At 37.8% G+C, this 20,889-nt stretch overlaps 4 protein-coding genes across 7 annotated transcripts in view; all 4 read right to left on the bottom strand.

Annotated features, from left to right (window-relative positions):
- Positions 1-1,471: 1,471 nt before the first annotated feature.
- On the bottom strand, positions 1,472-3,384 carry LOC129748624 (uncharacterized protein K02A2.6-like). Its single transcript, XM_055743286.1, has one exon. It carries the CDS (start codon positions 3,110-3,112, stop codon positions 1,559-1,561), a length of 1,554 nt encoding a protein of 517 aa, XP_055599261.1. The 5' UTR covers positions 3,113-3,384; the 3' UTR covers positions 1,472-1,558.
- A 726-nt stretch (positions 3,385-4,110) lies between these two features.
- On the bottom strand, positions 4,111-6,731 carry LOC129746961 (uncharacterized protein K02A2.6-like). The gene is made up of 2 exons (XM_055740933.1): positions 6,555-6,731; positions 4,111-6,437 (listed from the first exon to the last, which is right to left on the bottom strand). Exon 2 carries the CDS (start codon positions 6,212-6,214, stop codon positions 5,015-5,017), a length of 1,200 nt encoding a protein of 399 aa, XP_055596908.1. The 5' UTR covers positions 6,215-6,437; positions 6,555-6,731; the 3' UTR covers positions 4,111-5,014.
- On the bottom strand, positions 6,720-8,926 carry LOC129746962 (uncharacterized protein K02A2.6-like). Its single transcript, XM_055740934.1, has 2 exons — positions 8,252-8,926; positions 6,720-6,745 (listed from the first exon to the last, which is right to left on the bottom strand). Exons 1-2 carry the CDS (start codon positions 8,756-8,758, stop codon positions 6,728-6,730), a joined length of 525 nt encoding a protein of 174 aa, XP_055596909.1. The 5' UTR covers positions 8,759-8,926; the 3' UTR covers positions 6,720-6,727.
- Positions 8,927-16,184: 7,258 nt separating this feature from the next.
- LOC129748112 (peptide transporter family 1-like) overlaps positions 16,185-20,889 on the bottom strand; it is a 36,536-nt gene continuing 31,831 nt past the window's right edge. For all 4 annotated transcript variants that reach the window (XM_055742603.1, XM_055742602.1, XM_055742605.1 and 1 more), the window contains 2 exons: positions 19,509-20,862; positions 16,185-16,841 (listed from right to left, as the gene is read on the bottom strand). In XM_055742603.1, the coding sequence (XP_055598578.1) occupies positions 16,362-16,841; positions 19,509-20,862 (1,834 nt within the window). In that variant the 3' untranslated portion in view covers positions 16,185-16,361. The remainder of the gene's footprint in view (positions 16,842-19,508; positions 20,863-20,889) is intronic.

Below are 20,889 nucleotides of genomic sequence, written 5' to 3' on the forward strand. Positions count from 1 at the left end.
TAAGCCTACACACTACGAAAAAAATCTGTAAAATCACATCACATGTGATGTAAATAAAAAGAAGCATCATATATGACGGAATTTTCAGTGCTAGTTGGAAATTACACGCCAGTGAAATTTTGCAACGTGTAAAATAAAAAATGATGTAAAATTTTGCAACGTGTAAAATAAAAATGATGTAAATTATAATCTCACTGAATATTGGAAGAGAAACTTTCCAATTGGAATTTATTTTGTTTTATTTTTTGTTTATATGATTCAACAATGGAATGTTCTCATCTCTTCATAAAAATTAAACTTTTTTATAACTAATTTAATTTATTTTACCTAGCGACAAACATTTTTAGCACACATTTTTTTTTATTAGGTTTCACTTCACCCTTTTACTTTCTTCCCCGGATCCTAAGTTGATTAACGTGGAGCCGCTTCCGGAACCGCATCGCTGCTTCACGAAGATCTCCGGGAACCTCACTCGCGGGAAAATTGCTTAAACTTTGGTGCACGACTTGACTTGACACTTTGTTTACATTTGTCTATGGTCCTGTTCTTGACAGTTCATAATTTTACATGACATTATCATGCTCAGTGTTTGTAATATTGATTAAACACAAATTCAATGTCGTCATCACATTCCATGACGTGTAATTTTAAGAAATTTCTTATTCAGTGTTGTTAAGAATTGTGTATGACCAAAAACATTTGTAAAATTACATCACATATGATGTAACGAAAAAGAAGCAACACATATGATGGAATTTTCAGAGCGAGTTGAATATTACACGTCTATGAATTTCAACAGACGTGTAAAATTTGGAAGACATGTAAATATTTAAGACGTGTAATATTTAATTCGCACTGAAAATTCCGTCATTTGTGATGCATCTTTTTATTTACATCATATGTGATGGAAATTTACATCAAATAATCGCATTCCGTGTCATGTAATACTCATGTCCTTCGAATTCAGTGCTATTATGGATTCAACTTTTTTCAATCTGTAAATTTACATCAACAAATCGCGTTCGACGTCATGTAATATTAAAGGTTTTTCGATTTCAGTGATGTTAAGGATTCAGATTTTTTTGCTGTGTAGTCCACACTAGGAGACGGTTCGTCTCGAGACGGTCTCAGCGTCTCCCATTTTCTTCGGGAGACACTGAGACCGTCTCAGGTTCCCTACAACAACAACAGACAACAAAGTTCGTCTCATAACAAAAATCGCAGTTCATGTTGCCTATTGTGGACTAGGCTTTAGATTATACAATTCTCGCGTGAGATTTCATTACGTCGTATGAAACAAAATGTAAACAAACAGTTTTATTACGAAAATAAAACAAAAACTGACATAAACTAGTCGCAACTTCTTTCCATTTAGAATATTTCTAGCCTGGGCAACTGTTGTGATACGTAATTAAAAGGCCGCGTCGTACACAACAATACTTTAAAACTTTATTTAACTTCTCGTGGATATAAAATAGCGTGTTAAGACTTTGGCGGACAAATATAAAGAGAACTATTCTATGGCTTATCTTCTTATTATCACTTCCGTGTGGGAGCATCAGGCTTTTGACAGTCCGTCAGTCGATGAGCCCCACTGATGATGATGGTTGATGATGGTGTCGTAGGGTGGGCCTCCTCCCAACATCTCCCCCTTCAATAAAACTGGTAAGGTGCATACCTCACGGGTGCTCTTCTTACACGAGAAGAGGCGAGGCTGCACTTGTTCTTGCTGAGTAGTAGCGTTTTGGGGAATTGTAGAATGACGACGACGTACACCTGGTGGCTGAACAGCTGACAGTGATGCATTTCCTGTTGGCTGGATGATTCCCGGAAATAAACCTTTTTCCGGCGCAGGTGTTGTGGATTCGGTTTCAGCTCGATTCATTCCGCAGGAACCCAACAGAATGTCAAGTGGTAGGCGAACTGAATCCGAAGATTGTTGTTGGTCGGGCTGGTCTGGAGAGTTTCGCTTACGAAGTTGGTTGCAGTGTGAGCGCACTAGGTGCTGGCCATCTGTCAGCCAGACGTTGTATAAGACATGGCCAACACGCTCGATGACTCGGCCAGCTTCCCATGTCCAGGCATTGTTTCGATGTTGTTTTGCCCAGACCAAATCCCCGGCATCGTAGTTGATCGACTTCGTACCATGCTTCCGATTAAATTGAGCCTCCTGTGCAGAATGGTTGGACTGTGTTGGTGGTGCAGAAGGTTTTAACAAGTCCAGTGCGGTACGCAGCTTCCTGCCTACCAACAGCTCTGCAGGCGATTTACCAGCAGGTGCGCTACGACACGGGGTAGAGCGGTAACACAGGAGAAAGGTGTCGATAGCTTCACGAAGGGCCTCTCCCCCCGTTGTTATTTTCTTCATTCCTCGCTTGAATGTATCGGCGAGCCCATTCGACTGTGGGTGGTATGGTGGAGTGCGCAGATGCAAAATGCCGTTGGACTCACAGTAGCGTTCGAAGCATTCACTAGTAAACTGGGTTCCGTTGTCGGTCACTAGTGTTTCCGGCATACCATGCCGGGCGAAGATTTCTCGAAACATGTTGAGTGTCGCTGCGGTAGAGATTCGTTTCGTCGGGATAACCTCAGGCCACTTGCTGTACGAATCTACCACGATCAAGAAAAAATTTCCATCGACGGGGCCAGCAAAGTCAGCATGAATGCGCTGCCACGGTCGCTCAGGTGCTGGCCAACTTTGCAGATTCGTTTTGATGTTGGTTTTTGCTGCTTTAGAGCACTCGATGCAAGCCTTGACTCGTTGTGCTATTTGATCGTCGATCCCTGGCCAATAAACATAGTTTCTGGCGACTGACCTCATTCGCTCGATGCCAGGGTGCCCCTTGTGAAGCAACTGAAGCACTTTAGGTTGCAGCTTGGTTGGAATTACTAGACGCTCTCCGTACATAAGACATTGCCCCACGCTGGAAAGACTTGCTCGACGTTGTACAAATGGTTGTAATTTAGAGCAAATGTCAGATGTATTCGATGGCCAACCTTGCTGCACAAACTTGTAAACCTCCTGCAAAATTTCGTCGCATCGTGTTTCTCGCTGCACTACCTTGAATGTGATTGGAAGAAATTCTAGAGATTGCTTGACGATTTCATTCATAGAATCTTCCAACTCGATGGATGCAATCACGTAATCCTCATTTGGCCGAGTGTGCTTGTTAATCAGCCTGGAGAGAATATCGGCATACCCGAAGCTATCTGTATTGATGTACGTGATGCTGAAATCATACAAGAGTAAGGTTAGTGCCCACCGTTGTAGCCGATTCGCCGTGTACGTACACAGCAAAAAAAAATGTAACGATGGCCGATGTAATTTTTGAAGATGTAGGACAACTAATGTAATATTTGGGATTTTCGATTTGATAATACATCTTTTTAATGTACCCAACGTGAACACGTCTTTCAGTGTAATATCACAATCAGCATTATAATATCACATCAAGTAGTCAATGTTCTTCTAAATTGACATTTAATTTGTTTTACGTGTGGAACAGTTTGAGTTGAAATGCGAGGCTCAGAAGTATTTGTTTTGCTGAAAAGTGTGATCAATCTTTACGGAAAAATTGAGCAAAACCATTAGAAAATGTTTAATTTTTTATTTTTCATTCTAGGTCGATTTTCCGGAGGACACCGTTGAGCATTAAAGTGCATAAACATCCGGATGTGAAGAGGAGTGATTTCTTTTTACTTTTCATGTACCTTGTGCCCCTTGTGTAACGTATAGAAAACATTCACGGACTCAAGGATACGGAACCTCGAACTGGCTCAATTGTCAAGGAACCGGAACTGTGACGATACCGCTCCGGATTGATGAAAGGAAGTTTATACAACTATCGTTACATCAAAAATTCTGCAGATGAAATTCCGGCTTCCGGCATTTGAAGATACCATGTATCAACCGACTACATACAATTCAAATAGTTTGAATGCAACAGGTGTTGCTGAATTCTTGAGGCACAAGGGTCTTCTTTCTTAAAGTGTTAGTGAGACTTCTCAAGACAGTATCTATTTCGTAACCGGTTTGGGCAGTCCACGAAGAAAAACCTTCTTATGTTTGGGTACTATTAGCACAAGAAAGCTGATGAAGATTCCGTTCCAATTTTAAATAAATGAGAAATCAACAGTATCAAAAACCTATTTTTATTTTTAATATCCTGATGTTGATACTATTACTTTGGTACAAATTCATACCTTAAATTAAGGCCTTAAAATTCACTTCCAAATACAAAAAATAACTTAACAATAACCGAACGTATAAGAGAATGTAAATTTCGAAACATCCAAAACCATTTGAAACATTTTTACGAGCTCAATATTACCGTCGTGCTTGAATTTGTTTACTGCGATTTTTTACATCAAAAGAATGTAATATTAGATACCTATTGCAACTCAAGTTATGTGCACGATTTTGATGTAATATCGCAACACTTTTTTTGCTGTGTAGGAATGCCTTGTTTGGAACCGAAGATGGACAGAAGTGGTTTGTGGTCGGTTTCCAAGGTGAACCGTCTTCCGAAGATCATCCGGTGGAAACGGGTAACGGCGAAAACTAAGGCAAGGCCTTCTTTTTCGATTTGGCTATAGTTGGATTCTGCTGGGGTGAGACTGCGACAAGCGTGACAAATTGCCTTAACATGACCATCTGGCAATTTGTGTGCGATTCGGGCTCCTATACCGTACTGCGATGCATCCGCCGACACGATTATTTCCAGGTCTGGATTGTAGTGCATGAGGGCCAGCGGGGATTGGAGAATTTCTCGGAACCGGTTAAAAGCTTGTTGACATTCATGGGACCATTCCCACGGCGTTCCGGCTTTCAACAGTTGATCCATTGGGTACCGTAACTTGCGCATTTCGGGGACATACTTGGCGTAGTAGTTTACGGCCCCAAGGTAAGAACGAAGAGTGGGTACATCGTGGGGAGCGGGCATAGAAGCAATCGCTGCAGTTTTGTCCGGGTCGGGACGGATGCCATCTCCGTCTAAGATCTGTCCGAGATACTTCACTTGGCGCATATAGAAATTACACTTTTCGATGCGCACAGTGAATCCTCCAGCTTGCCCAAAATACGGTCCACGTTGCGGTTGTGCTCCTCCACGGTTCGTCCACCTACAATCAGATCGTCGAGATAACCGCAGCAAAGTTCCAAGTTGGCAATTATGGTGTCGATTATTTTCTGGAACGCATCGGGAGCCGATTTAACTCCAGGACTCAGCCGGGTATACCGGAACAATCCGAGATGGGTATTGATGGTGAGCAGTTGTTGATCCCGCTGTTCCACCTCGACCTGCAGATACGCGTCTGACAAATCGATGTGGCTGAAGAACTTGCATCCGGACATTTTAGCGAAGATGTCTTCCGGGCGCGGCAACGGGTACTGATTGGGTTCGAGAACGGCGTTCAAACCCGCCGAGAAGTCAGCACATATACGGATTTTGCCTGTCGGTTTCCGCACTGCCACTATTGGTGCCGCCCAGTCCGAATGGTCGACTGCTTGGAGGATGCCCAGACTTTCGAGCCGATGAAGGTCTTCGACTGCAGCCTGCATGCTGTACGAAACCGGACGCTTAGGGCGGAATACTGGTTTCGGGTTGCCCTTTAGCGTCAGTTGAGCCTTAACCTTGGTACACAGGCCCATACTCTCGGTGAAAAACTTTGGGAATTTCGTTTGACAAAAGTGCTTGGATGATTGCGATGTCGTGTTTACTTGTTTGCAGTAAGCACTTATTGGTACGTCCCACAAGCCGAAAAGGTCTAACCAATCTGAGCCTAAAATATTCAGATTAGGATTAGCAGAAGCAACACGACACAAACCTGATTTTGTCACGCCGCCGATTTGTGCCTCGGCCCAGAACTCCAGAGCGAGATCGAGTGGTTCTCCGGAAGCTGTTCTCGCGTCGCACGGTGCTTGTCCCAGCGGTTGTCCGAGTTGCCGCCAGTTTGTGTCCGAAATAATAGTAATATCGGACGCCGAATCTATCTGCAACCGGACTGGACAGTTGTTGATCATAACTTCCGCATACTTTCTCCGCTGGTTCACACTTTTCACCGAAACAACTTTACATGTTTTGTTTTTCGGTTGAAACTTCTTCTTCCCGGGGGTCTTCTTGAGGAAGCAGACACAATACCCCTCTTTGTGCCCCTTTTTCCGGCAATCACGGCACTGATGCTCTCGGTACGGGCAATCTCGGTTGAAATGCATTCCCCCGCATGACCAGCAGGGGGTTTTCGGGTGGTTGTTTGCAGACTTGGATGAGGGTTGTTTATAGTTTGGTTTGGAAAAACTATGCTGTTGAACTGCGTTCACTGATGTTGCTGAATGTTGTTTTTCAACCAAACTGTTGTCCTGTTTAAGGTTTTCTAAACTTTTGCACTCTTCACTAATCACTAATCACTAATCGTACTTCCACAGCCAGAACTTATGTCTGAGTCCCAAAGAATAATAAAAGTGAGTTACTATTCTTCTTGTCTTTGTTCATGCTTTTTATCATTTTAACATAAAAACATTAAAGTGATGAAAAACATAAAATGGTTGGGCCTACCATGGAGCAGAGAACGCAGAGACATCTGGAACACAGGAACAGAAGAAACGTGGACCACCAGTACCATACGTTTCAAAGGGGCATTATCGTTGGAAGCATGCTAAGAAAAATGCTCCTTGATGAAAAAACCATGCGTTCTTTGAAGTAACTCCACAAATCACAGGGGTTCCTCTTCAGTGGCTGGAAATGATCTATTTTGTACAACGAAATCACAAAACCTAAGAATAAATGCATTCTGTAGAAGTAAATATGATGATTTTAAAATTCTAAGATTTTTATTTTCATTCAATTGTTTTGGATTTCGATGTACGATCATTTCTGATCATCGACCAAGGATAAAGCGCCTTTACTCGCTCTTGAAAATAAAAAAGAAAATAGGAAAATATTAAAAGAACATAAAACCCTTCGAGGTCTGTTACGAGCTCGAAAGGTTTTTTTTTTTTTTGAAAATTAACCCGTATAATAGAAATAAATAAACTAGAATAATAATATCCAAATTCAAAACTCTAAAATGGATCAATTGTGTCCTGGTCACCAAAGCTAAAAATTTAACTTCTTGGGAGAATGTTTCACACAAACAAACAATCGATAAAAATGAAACATATATTATAACACACTCAACCATGAATGGAAAAAATTTTGAAAATTGCTGAGCCAGAAATTTCAGGAATCGATTCCCTTCAGTCGATCACATTCAAATGAAGCCTAAATCTGGAGAATTAAGGGTGGAAACACTCATAATCTAGCATTTATTTTAACATCATGTAAGTAAAATAAACATCATGGAACGAACTCACCAAAAAAAAGTAAAACATCTTCCCTGATTGATGGTAAAATCTCAATGATTTCCAGATCCGTGCAGCGCTTTAGCAGAACGCGGCTTGATATATTCATCCCGCCACTCTTGACGATCACACTAAATTATTAATCACCCGTAAAATCTAAAACACAGCACAGTTTTATGCCATTTACAGCACCATATTATTGATTATCAAACGCACCCGCTGGCTTTCCACAAACCCGATACACACAAGAATGACGACCAAAAGAATTTGATCGCAGCAAGCTGAACAAATGCTTCGTGGCGAGGCACTGATTGAAAACTCACAACACTACTTTTATTATAACTTTTTCATATTCCCAGTCACAGTTGTCGTTGAGAATATTCACAAATAATATTCACCAGATTGCAATGATAAGCAACTCATTAAACACTAAAAAATCATATACGGCATTTCCTCTAGGGACACCCACAATGAAAGACGACTACGACGACACAAAAAAACACACCGCCCTTTTTCTATCACCGTTGGATTTTTCATTTTCATCCAGTGGATCCGACCCAAGATTTGACTTGTCCACTTTAAGGCATCTTTTATCAACACTCCCAGCTTAATTTCGTTAATGCTCAATATAATTTCACCAGAAACACCCAATTTTCTAAAAGTTTCGACGGACGAGTTAAAAAAACGCGTGCACTGCGGTCAAGCCAAGGCCTACTCTCCCCCCATGCCATCTTTTCTAAACTTTTGCACTCTTCAACCACTTTTTGCAGGGTAATATCCACGGTGTCAGTGATCTTGTTTATCAAGCGCATACGGATGTCGGAATCTCTATGCGACTTCAATCCGCTGACAAAGATCAAACACTTAAATTGTTCGTCGGTCATCTCCCTGATCTTCGCATGCTTTGTTTACCTTGCAGGAGTAGGAAACAAAGTCTTCGCCGTCTTCCTTGATGGTCTGCAGGCATTGGTACCTGCGATGGAATGTGGATACGGGAGAACCGAAGATGGATGTGAGCTTTTCGATAGCTTCGCTGAATTTCAGATCCCTCGAAAGCTGCGGTAAGATGAAGCTCGTGAACCGATCATGTGCGGCCGGGTTCAATTTTCGCATGAGTAGTCTGACCTTCGCTGAATCGTCCAACTTCCCGGCGTCCTTGTCGAAAAGGTCCTCGTACCTTGAAAACCAGGCGTCGAAGGTGTTACCGTGTTCCGGGTCATAGGTGAATTCCGTGATGTTGCTAGAGAGCGAGTCAAGAGCTATTTCGTCTCTGTTCAACTCCGAAATTGCTCGATGCGTCGCTGATACCTGGTCGGACAGTTTTGCCATAAGCTGCTGCTGTTGAGACAGGATCTGGAGCAACAGACTGGAACTCGTCTGTTCCCCGGTGTTTGGCGGATGCTGGAACGGGTCGGGCATGATACCTAACCTCCAAACCACTATCTGTCCAAAAACGGTTTCCCGGCGAGTTTTTTGGCAATTCGCGAAAGCGTTACTACGAACCTCGTCGCCACTTTGTTGTGATACGTAATTAAAAGGCCGCGTCGTACACAACAATATTTTAAAACTTTATTTAACTTCTCGTGGATATAAAATAGCGTGTTAAGACTTTGGCGGACAAATATAAAGAGAACTATTCTATGGCTTATCTTCTTATTATCACTTCCGTGTGGGAGCATCAGGCTTCTAACAGTCCGTCGGTCGATGAGCCCCACTGATGATGATGGTTGATGATGGTGTCGTAGGGTGGGCCTCCTCCCAACAGCAACATATTCTATATGTGAAATATAAATTTTGAAGTTGTTTTGATAACTTTTGAAGCAATTTTCTGTGAATTTTCATACGACGTAATGAAAGCTCACGCGAGAATTGTATATAAATCTGGCCACTTTTTTTTAAACGTCCGCAAATAGTCATACCATTATTTCATATGCATCAGTGGGGAATGGGGAAACGTGGGCCACTCTAAATATCTCAGCTGTGTGTTGAAATATAAATCTCAATCCAACTTTCACCGTCGCACACAGGGGTGAAATATGAAAAAGGCGATCAAAACTATTTTCTGCCGAAACTGTGCGTTTTAGACCTATAGTGTCTTCGAGACAAATGACCATCATTACAAGAGCTAAAAAATTAGTTTTTTGAAAAATTGATTAATCCAGCTAGTAGTGAGTTAGAAAAATTAACTTTTTTAATATCCATTTTAGAGCTGTATTGTCTGAGAAAAGTTTTTAGCTTGTACCAATTCTAGCAACTTTGCTGAAGAAGTCATAGCTGTAACATTAATTGTTTCAAAGTTATGACAATTTTTAGAAAAATAACACCAATTTTCAGTTTTTTCAACATAACTTTTTTGCGCGTGATTTTTCATATAAAATGTGTTCTGAAGAGTAATGAAGACAGAAAATTTGTACACTTTTGCTGAATATTTTGTATAGAAATTTTGAAGTTTAAACGAGATATCTTAAAAATACTTAACAAAAATAGTCATTTTGAACTGGTTATATCTCCTGAGTTCGGACGAGTTCGGTTACATATTTTACAGTTTTAGAATTAGAAAAGTATCACCTTTCAAACAATGTACAATTCAAAGTGGCCAATTGTGACCTTCATAGTGTAAATGTCAATAGAAGTGAGCCGAAAGTGAAATTTTTATACTTTGAATTGAACTTTACACTTTGAATTGTATATTGTTTGAAAGGCGATACTCTTTTTATTGCAAAACTGTAAAATATGTAACCGAACTCGTCCGAACTCAGGAGATATAACCAGTTCAAAATGACTACTTTTGTTAAGTATTTTTAAGATATCTCGTTTAAACTTCAAAATTTCTATACAGTATATTCAGCAAAAGTGTACAACTTTTCTGTCTTCAAAACTCTCTAGAACACATTTTATATGAAAAATCACGCGCAAAAAAGTTATGTTGAAAAAACTGAAAATTGGTGTTATTTTTCTAGAAATTGTCATAACTTTGAAACAATTAATGTTACAGCTATGACTTCTTCAGCAAAGTTGCTAGAATTGGTACAAGCTAAAAACTTTTCTCAGACAATACAGCTCTAAAATGGATATTAAAAAAGTTAATTTTTCTAACTCACTACTAGGTGGATTAATCAATTTTTCAAAAAACTAATTTTTTAGCTCTTGTAATGATGGTCATTTGTCTCGAAGACACTATAGGGCTAAAACGAACAGTTTCGGCAGAAAACAGTTTTGATCGCCTTTTTCATGTTTTACCCCTGCGTGCGTCGTTGCTTTGCGTAAGCATGTTTTTCTATATGGGTCATTCCATGTCAAGTGTGCACAGCGAGAAAAAAAATCTTATCGAAAATTCGCCAAACTTGGCCGATAGACTTTCTGAGGCCTACAAAACAAATCCTCAATTTTTGAGAATGATCCGCCCACCTCTCGTTCCAGGACCCTCCCTTCTTTTTTACAAGATATTGAAAAATTCATCAATTTTAAAATACAACATCTCTGGACTGAAACATCGTACCAAAATGACAATGCGACATATGCGTTTTGTAGATTTTATTAAAATCTATCGATTGATGTTATTCATTACTCGAAAAAGTGACGTTTTAAATGTCAAAACACAGCTCTAAAAACAAAACGTTAATTTTCTCAAGGAAAGTATATTTTTTTCTTGAATTTTATGATTTCATTGTTTTCTTGAGAAAATTTTACGTAAGAACCAACCAAAATCCCAATATAATATTTCTCGTTTTCGAGATATGAAAGATTTAAGTTGGATTGTCTCACAATTATTTATTCGCAGCACTCAGTTATTTCACTAAACTGCATAATTCATCCAAATTTTTAGCCACATCTTCCTTGCTTGAACAGATTTTTTGTTTTCATGATTTGTTTGAATGATTTTGAACGAAAGAAAAAAAATCGTTTTATGATTTATTATAATTCCAAAAATAACTAGGTATATTTTTCTCTATAATTTTTCGTTCCAACACTGCAATTTAAAGCATCTTAAAATTGTCTTGTAATTTTGCATACATTTTAAATTTTAAATTTCGGTAAGCTTGAACATACTTTCATTCCAATTTTTCCAATATGTAAAGAGATTGCGGCATGAAACGAACGAAATCTTCTAGATGGTGTAACAGGTTTATCATGTTGAAACGGTTAATTTTAATAAGTACCAAACATTTGTAAAAAAAAGATGCTTAAATCAATTATTCACAGATAATGTTTAAATCTCGAGAATCTGCTCGTACATATGTTGATAACTAAACTTTCATAAATTATGACTTTGTATTTGTTTTTGTATTTCTGGGATTTTAAGACTCTCGTGTTATTCATCCCTAAATAAATTATCGCGATACTGATATTTATAACAACAGCATTTCTTCATTGTATATCGCCTTCATTTATACAACTTAAGCACAGCAGATTTTTTTTGTTGATACCGAGTGGAGCACTAAACAATAGCGATTTTTTTTTAAAGTGATTCACTGACCATTATGAACGAATTTTGGCCGCATTTGCTTGCTACCCACTCGCTTGCTGCAACTTGCTAGTAGTTTTGAATACAAATTCTCAAATCGAAGATTGCGGTTGAAATATCCAGTTGCTTCCTGTAGCTAAATTAGTACGGAGTTGTTTAAGTGACTTACATTGGTAAGCTTCTAAATAGTCGGGAACAGTCTTGAGTTTTCTGAGCAAAAGCAACGTATTCAATTGGAAAAGAATTTCATGAGCGATGTTCAGTGGATAAATAACTACAACAACAACCAGGCTCATCATTTGAGATCTAGTACTCCGATGATTCATAAGCAGTTGCAATAAACTTCGTGATCATCTCAAATTGCATATTACTTCTACAGTGTAAAATTTCTCAAAACCAAGTTCAATGGATTGGAGAAAATGCTCATTTTTCTGAGAGAGCAGTTTCTCAATACAACTACCGTTTCAACATGAAAAACCTGTTACACCATCAAGAAGATTTCGTTCGTTTAATGCCGCAATCTCTTTACATATTGGAAAAATTGGAATGAAAGTATGTTCAAGCTTAACGAAATTTCAAATATAAAATGTATGCAAAATTAAAAGACAATTTTAAGATGATTTAACTTGCAGTGTTGGAACGAAAAAATATAAAGAAAAATACAGTTATTTTTGGAATTATAATATTCAATAAATCGATTTTTTTCTTTCGTTCAGAATGTTAATTTATTTTTTTTTTAATTTAAAACAAACCATGAAAACAAAAAATCTGTTCAAGCAAGGAAGATGTGGCTATAAAGTTGGATGAATTATGCAGCTTAGTGAAATAACTGAGTGCTGCGAATAAATAGGGGAGAATGAGGATACTTGATCCCTGCGGATACTTGATTCCTTAGCTATATCTCGAAACTGGAATGTCTTACAAAGATCAAATGTTCTAGAAAAATGTGCCAAAATGAGCAAAATAACAATGTTTGTAGTTTAAAATTTTTTAACAAAATAATTGTTTGAGTAATTGAACTTTGTTTAAAAAATTTCGCAAAATGTAACTTGAAGATCTTTTTTCATCACTTTAAAATGTTCCTTACATGGGAAAATTATGAAAAAAATATTTGTTCCAATGTACCAATCGTTCGAGCGTAAAATGAACTTCATAATGCCATATTTTCAAAGTAATGGAAAACTTGTAACCTGCTCCCAAGGTAGCATGCTACTGGTTTTGATTCGGGCCTTGGAAGGATATTATCCCCCCAGAACTAACGAATAGCTCCAATAACGATAAAGATGTAGCAGAACACTCACAACAGTGAACAACAGAACCCATCGTCGCTTATCCGCAGTTGTAGCCAATTAGACAACTGATGGTGTTTTAAAAAACGTGTTGGGTGCATAATGAGATCCACCACAGAAAGTAGATTCGATATCTAACAATCCCTCAATCCCTTGGTCATGATCTTATACTGTGCTCTCCCGAAAAATACTGAGTGGAATTGAATTTTAGCTAGAATTGGCGAGACTAGAAAAACATCGCATCCACTATTTTACTACTCCGATACTCAACTACTCCACAATTATATACTAATCGACACTCATGCTCACAAGAAAGCAAACAATACGTGGTGAATATGATTGACAAAACTCGAAATATAAAAACTGGTTGCACAAGCTGATCCCGCCAACAGTTGCGAGTTAATCGTTAAGGAAGCGTTGATTTTATTATGTGAATTTTGTGCGTGCCGCTTCACCCAGCAACTGAAATCAACTGAGCTAATGTGTTATCTCAAACTCTGTCCGTTGCATGAAGAGTTTTGAATCAGTGCAGAAATTATTATTACCCACTGATTTAGTTGAGATTACTCGAATTTATAAGTTATCACCGGTATTAAGCACGTGTATGATGGAGTAGTAGTAAAGAGGGAATTTAAGAAGATCGGCCTGTATAATTTACCTACAATATAATGATAGCCTGAAACGTGGCAAGTCATTGGATGTGTTCGGACGATGCCTTCAGGATCACCCAGTCGCAGACTGGGCAGTTCTTATATCGGGTGGTACCACCGAAGCTGAACGCCGAAGGGATACACCAATGCAGACTACAGACACACTACACAATAGATAAGTACTAAAACCGTATTTTAAGTCTAACTGGGGAGGAAAATTAATAAAATCATGCCACTAAAACTAACCTCAATCTCTTGTGACGTTGAAGCGGTTCTTTATGTTCTGGGGTATTCTCGTGATTAGATTATCGATTAGTTATTTTTTTTGCTCTGAGCCGCGAACCTAGCGGCTGTCTGGGAAAAGGTTGCATTCTTTCCACCGGTCGTTCTTTTTGTTATCAAATTTCTTTTATCATGCAGCTGAGCTTGCTCAGCCGGTTGACAAACTCTCAACTTTTTTCAGAATTTTTTTTTTCTAAAATGTTGATTATGGGTACAATTGATCCCCTAGAGTTGGGTACAATTGATCCCCCTTCCAAACGGCATATTCTTCTTCTGAATTGATCGTTATGATTGTAGATTACGAAATTACTAATATTTATCCAAAAACTAATATTTATCAAACAATTGTCTGAAGAAAAGAGCAAAAATAATTAATTTTCTCTTAATTATAAAAAATAGCGCCTTTAAGTATGCAATGTTATTAGCGTTGAGACAAAGTTATAGAATTTTCTGCTTATGTCTGCTATAAATTGTGAAATGAGAACAAACATGTCCAAAATAGTCAATTAACATTCTATCTTGGGGTTTTGTTTGATTTTTATACAAGGATTAGGGCTTCCTGAATAAAAGATCAAGTCTCCTTCAAAAGGGGATCAAGTCTCCCCTAACTTCAGAAAAATCGCAATTTTTTTACTCCCACGAAAATGCTTCTAGTTCATCAACGAGTTTAAGTATCGTTCTTATTTTTGGAGCATAGAAACTTGAAGTTACAAGCTGTCAAAAAATATCAAAGACGGCGAGTTGCTAAATTTTTCCAAAAAGATATAGTGAAAATAAGAAAAGGGGATCAAGTATCCCCACTCTCCCCTAACTGTGAGACAATCCAACTTAAATCTTTCATATCTCGAAAACGAGAAATATTATATTGGGATTTTGGTTGGTTCTTACGTAAAATTTTCTCAAGAAAACAATGAAATCATAAAATTCAAGAAAAAAATATACTTTCCTTGAGAAAATTAACGTTTTGTTTTTAGAGCTGTGTTTTGACGTTTAAAACGTCACTTTTTCGAGTAATGAATAACATCAATCGATAGATTTTAATAAAATCTACAAAACGCATATTTTGTCATTTTGGTACGATGTTTCAGTCCAGAGATGTTGTATTTTAAAAATGATGAATTTTTCAATATCTTGTAAAAAAGAAGGGAGGGTCCTGGAACGAGAGGTGGGCGGATCATTCTCAAAAATTGAGGATTTGTTTTGTAGGCCTCAGAAAGTCTATCGGCCAAGTTTGGCGAATTTTCGATAAGATTTTTTTTCTCGCTGTGCACACTTGACATGGAATGACCCATATGTTGTTGAGTTATGTACGTATCATGCTTCTTTTATTTAACTAGCCTAGAAAAATGTATACTTACATAATTAAACAAGCACTCACAAAATTGCTTCCGTGGGAGACCTAAAGTACATAACAAAAATATGCTCATACGCTTATGATCATAGTTTTATCATGTTCTTTCACGTGGAAAAGGAATTTATGATGAAACATCAATAAGTCACACAAACGCAACCAATTTGCAAATCATTGCTTGTTGAGAATCGTGGGCTACATTTCGTGGGGTATCTTGGGCCACCTATATTATGGTGTTTTTATACACATTCAGAACTTAAATACATCATTACTATCTGGTTAGTTTTCTTATGCTTTATTATGATTTTATAAAAAAAAGTGGCCCATGATACCCCACTCTCCCCTACTAAATTCATATTTTTTAGATAAAAATTGCTACTTTAATTAACACGAACTAAAAATGGTTTTAATTTTTAAAATCGTTTTGAAGGTTTGATTCGATCGGCAAAACATCAATCTGGATAATATCTAGGCGTCATTCATTACCATGTGCTAGGAATAAAGAAGAAAAAATCACACTATCCTCTAGCAACGTTCGGTTGAGATATTTCGGAGGAGTAGTGCGACTAACACCATTACACGACAACTTTATATAATATATTAATGTGAACTCAGTCAAACAAGAACTTTTTAGCCTTTCAAATTTATTTTGAAATTTTCATCACCGAAAATATGATGACTTTTTTCTACAAGTTTGATAAAAGTTGATTTCATTTAATGATTGTTGACCACCTTAAAATTTCATAACTAAGATAATAAAATGATGTGATATTATACGGTTATTACGAAAAAAAATAAATAGTAATAGTAAGTTTTATTTCATTTAATTCTTTGTAAATTAAAGAAATTTTCATACAGCCATGTACAAAGATAGACAAATGCACAACAATATTGGGTTAAAACACGCCACTTAAACATGCTGCACAGATAAAATTAATAGAATATTTTAACATTTAACACAAATAATTGTTTTTCAACCCAGCGTTCAGTCTTCTCGGTACGCTTCATTAGTATAGGAAGGTTTAACGTTCTCCAAACCTTTTTCTAGTGGGTCCTGGTCCAGCTTAGATTTAGGTTCCCCGAGCTCGTTGTGATTCGTTTTCTTAACATTATTATCACCAGATTCAATATCGTTGTCGGTTTCTGCGTACTTGTAGCGCATGGCCAGCACCATGAACAGAGCCATGTCCAGGAACATAAGTCCAGCGAAGAGGAAAAATTCGACCGACTGAGATTCCACAAATTTAGCTTCGGCTATGAAGACGACAAGCATGTTTCCGATTGCGACGGTCAGCAGCCAGAAGGCTTGGATCACAGATTTCATGCTTTCCGGTGCCTGTGAGTAGGAGAACTGCAAACCCGTGATGGAAAACATGACTTCACCGGCCGTTATGACGACATATTGTGGCACAAGCCAGAGCATGTGCAGCGAGTTAGGCGGAGTTAGGATGTGACGTTGAAGTGACTGCGGAAGGAAGGTACAATTCAAATTTATCAATTTATACCTACTGTACATTCATATACCTATGCTAAATATTTTAAATGTTATGAAATTATTTTATCGGCTATATCGGAGAAATGTTATATTCTTTGAGAAACAATATTTAGGCATTGAAAGATGATAGATTATAGGATAGAAGATTAGAATAACACGAAAGATGTTTCAGGACTAACTTTCTTAAGGGGGGGGGGGGTAGGGTCTAACGGGTATAAAAAAACACCATTTTCACGATTTTTTTCTAGAGCTATCGTTCAAACAAATGTATTCAAATTTTTTGCATTATACAAAAGAACATTTAGTAATTTTTTCGTAGAAAAATATTGAAAAATGAGCCGGTGACGGAGCATTTTCGAGGAAGCCTTTAAGAAAACAGGATTTGCGGTGGACACTGTATCTCAGCACAGAATCATCTGAAGTCAAAAAATCAGAGCAAAATATTTTTAATAGATGTTTTTCTGGACCCCAACGTTTTTATTTAACTTAAAAATATTTTTATGAAATTTTTGTGGCTGTTTGAAGTAAAAACTACGATTTTTCACTTAAAAATCCGCCATTTTTAACCTCTAAAATCTCCCCAAAGTAAAAAAATCAAAAAAGAAAAACGTTGGGGTCTGGTATTTTATATGTAGAAAATATGTTCCAAATTTGAAAAGAATCGGATAAGTAGTTTTTAAATGACGATGTCCACGGACTTTAAAAATGTGCTTTCGAGAAAACGCGTTTAAAGTTTCTGCTCTTGCTTTCTTGCAGTATTAGATAGGAGGAGATAAAGGCCTATAACTTCTACAGTTTTGCTTCAATTGACTTGAAAATTTGACACAACATTCTTGAAACGTTTTACAATAGGAAAATAAAAAAATAAAAAAATCGATTTTTTGAAAGTGTTAGACCCTACCCCCCCCTTAAACGCTATAAAATTTCTACGATATAACCGAGAAAATAATTTCATAAAATAAATTTACGGTGATAACCACTTCTTTTCAAAATATATTTTAAATGTTGCAGAAAATCTCATTTATATTCACCGATTGTCCATAATGGCTTGAATTTAAACGGTCTTTGCTGCCGAATTTCATTTCAATTAACTTACAGGTAACAGGACAGTCATGAGATTTCAGTAAAAGTCAATTGAAAATTTTCTTTTCTTACTAATGACATAAAAGAGCTTTTTGAGAAGCAGTTTTAAATATAGACACAATTAAAATTCTAATGGAAAATGTTTTATTATGGGAAAAGGCTTAATAACTACCTTAAGAAAGACGTTTATTCAGCCATATAAAATAGTTACAATATGTAAATTGCATATTGTTTCATGTTCAACACTAAAGAAGTACATTGCATTACTTAACCCTCATCCGCATTAGAATGTCATTTTGACACTATTGCAAGTTTGAATATTCAGCATGAAAGCAAAAAATATCCGAAAAAACATGCCTCAAGAAAAGTGCTGTAGTTCATATATTACAAGTCCAAAAAATATTTGCTTTATGCATATGAAAGCTGAAGTTAATGTCTACATCATAAAGCCAAGATATAATTTTTTTAAAATGAAATGGTCACAAAAAGTTCAAAAAAGTGGTCTAAAAACCCTACTTTTCATTAGATTGCTAGTTAAAACTGTTTGAGCGGTGGTTATAGGCTTAAGGACTTAAGCGCGTGAGACAGAAACAGAAACAAGCAAAGAGCTGTTGACAAACAACGCCAACAAGCTCAGTGTTGAGTATGGATTTGTTGTTTTAAAATTCCAGTTAAAAAAAATTGGGGCTCGGAATCACCATGGATTGCTGGTTAAAATACGGAACATTTGCAAAACCAATGGTTCCAGCAAAAATGCGCCGACATTTTGAAAAAGTGCATCCGGAGTACGGAGGTAAGCAGCGAGATGTTTTCGAGCGTAAACGTGAAGAGTTGTCATTCACTCAGAATGACTAATCGCTGCAAAACACTCAATGAAAAGGCTATTCTTGCGTCGTACTTAGTGAGCTTTCTCGGCGAATTTTTGAAGATGTTGAAAGCAATTTAGATTCTCGATTGAGAACTTGAAAATTCGCCATGCAACTTGACGAATCCACAGATGTAGCAGGACTAGCAGTTCTGATGGTATTTTTCGCTATCAAGGTTCTGAATGTTTCGAAGAAGATTTGTTCCTTTGCAAACTTTTTACGGTCTGAGATTTTAATCAAACATAATTCAAAAAGTACGTTAAAAGTGCAACCATAGGAAATCGGATGAAAAACAATCTTTTCTATCCGGTTCAAATTAGCTGCAAATACTGGACACCTAGCCGTTGAAAAAATAAACGATATTGACAATAACAACAGACAGACAATTCCCTTGAGAAAAACCACAAAAAATGGTCGAAACGTCGGGTATTTCAAATAAAACGTTGTTTAATTAAAATCTCAGACCGTAAAAATCCAAAAAATTATTATTCAAAAACATCTCCCCGGTCGAAAACATAAAGTTAATTTTAACTTATAAGTCAAATCCGATAAAAACCAATTTTCCCAAGAACGAAAACATTTTGTTAGGTTAAAATTTCAAGTACGAAAACAATACTTTTTTTTTTGTATGAGCAAATCCACTGCGACCAATTTATTTGATCTATTGTGGAGAAAAAACAATACTCACAAATTCGTTCTCCAAAACCTCATGCAGGATCAGTGTGTAGACTCCGCCTAGTTCCAGCTTTACAGAGGCCACACGGCGTGTGCCATTTTCCGAAAATATATCGTACTCTCCATCGGATACAGTCATCTGGGCCAGCTTGTTCAGGGTCACATTGTATTGGGCATCTGGGTACCAGGTGTTTTTCAGTAGGACTCTGCTGGTCGTTTTGATGTTGGCGAGAATTCGAACCCGGGGCAGTCCTCGCTTGTCCTTCTCCGGTGAATCGACGTACTCGACCAGATTTACTTTGTTAGATTTCTGGCTAATGAAATAGCTGACAGAATTTCCAGGGTTGAGGAAGAATGTTCCAGTTATAGAGGACATATTTGCTTTGATACAGTAGTTCTCCGAGGTGTTTGCCGAAAATCGGTATGTTGTATTTTGCAAGGTGTCTAAGTGAATGGCTTCAAAGCTGCCAAGGGATTGAACAGTGAAAGTATTGAAATTTGGTATATCGGTTTTGAAGTGATAATCGCACGGAAGTCCGTTGAAAACTCGTAGTTGAGATTCAGATGGGCTAGGCATTACGGCATTGGTTTTATCTAGAGCTATTTCAACGAAACCGGATAAAACGAAAGCAGCTCCGGCTAAGATACCTCCAAATGTAAGCTTTTGAAGAGGAGATTTGATGCCAACCTTTTCCAGTATCGGATATACGAGAGCATCGAAGAATGGAATGAAAGCAAGGATCAGTAGAGGATTTATCACTTGCATTTGATCGGGTTTGATGGTGAAAGAACCGATTTCGCCGTTCATACGAGTGGCCTGGAAAGTCCACCGTGATCCTTGTTGATCGAACAGGGCCCAGAATACTGGAAGTGGTATGTACAGGAACAAAATTTTCAACAGGACTTTGATATCAGCAACTGTTTTTCTTCCGTATTTTGCTTCGGCGTATTCCAACCAATGACGCTTTGGATTTACATCCTTCTCCTTAGCACGAGTTGAGAGAGCATTTCCGATACATTTAAAAACCATTACTACCATATTGCCTGCTGGTTTCTTGATCACATACATCGATTTGCCGCATACGAAGATCAATATAGAGAAAATCATGAGTATTGCAGGTATTCCGAATGCAAGCGGATAACAATCGGCATCGTTGAAGCAGTGAACATCTTCTCGGAGAATTGGCGTCACCGTGGTGGAAATCAGTGATCCAGCATTGATGGCAAAGTAGAACAGGGAAAAGAATTTTGCCAACTGGATAGCTTGCTCCGGTAGTTTGAACTGATCTCCTCCGAAAGCGGAAACACACGGTTTGATGCCACCGGATCCTACGGCTATGAGCAGCAACCCTATCACAGTCATGGATCTAAAAAAAAATAATCAGAATTATTCA

This window comes from Uranotaenia lowii, chromosome 2, assembly GCF_029784155.1.
Source record: "Uranotaenia lowii strain MFRU-FL chromosome 2, ASM2978415v1, whole genome shotgun sequence".
In the NCBI taxonomy this organism is placed as follows: Eukaryota; Metazoa; Arthropoda; class Insecta; order Diptera; family Culicidae; genus Uranotaenia; species Uranotaenia lowii.

What these genes read in the sequence shown, in the direction of transcription:
- LOC129746961 (XM_055740933.1), bottom strand. Translation starts at nt 6,214, where the DNA reads ATGCATTTCAACCGAGATTGCCCGTACCGAGAGCATCAGTGCCGTGAT.
- LOC129748624 (XM_055743286.1), bottom strand. Translation starts at nt 3,112, where the DNA reads ATGAATGAAATCGTCAAGCAATCTCTAGAATTTCTTCCAATCACATTC.
- LOC129746962 (XM_055740934.1), bottom strand. Translation starts at nt 8,758, where the DNA reads ATGCCCGACCCGTTCCAGCATCCGCCAAACACCGGGGAACAGACGAGT.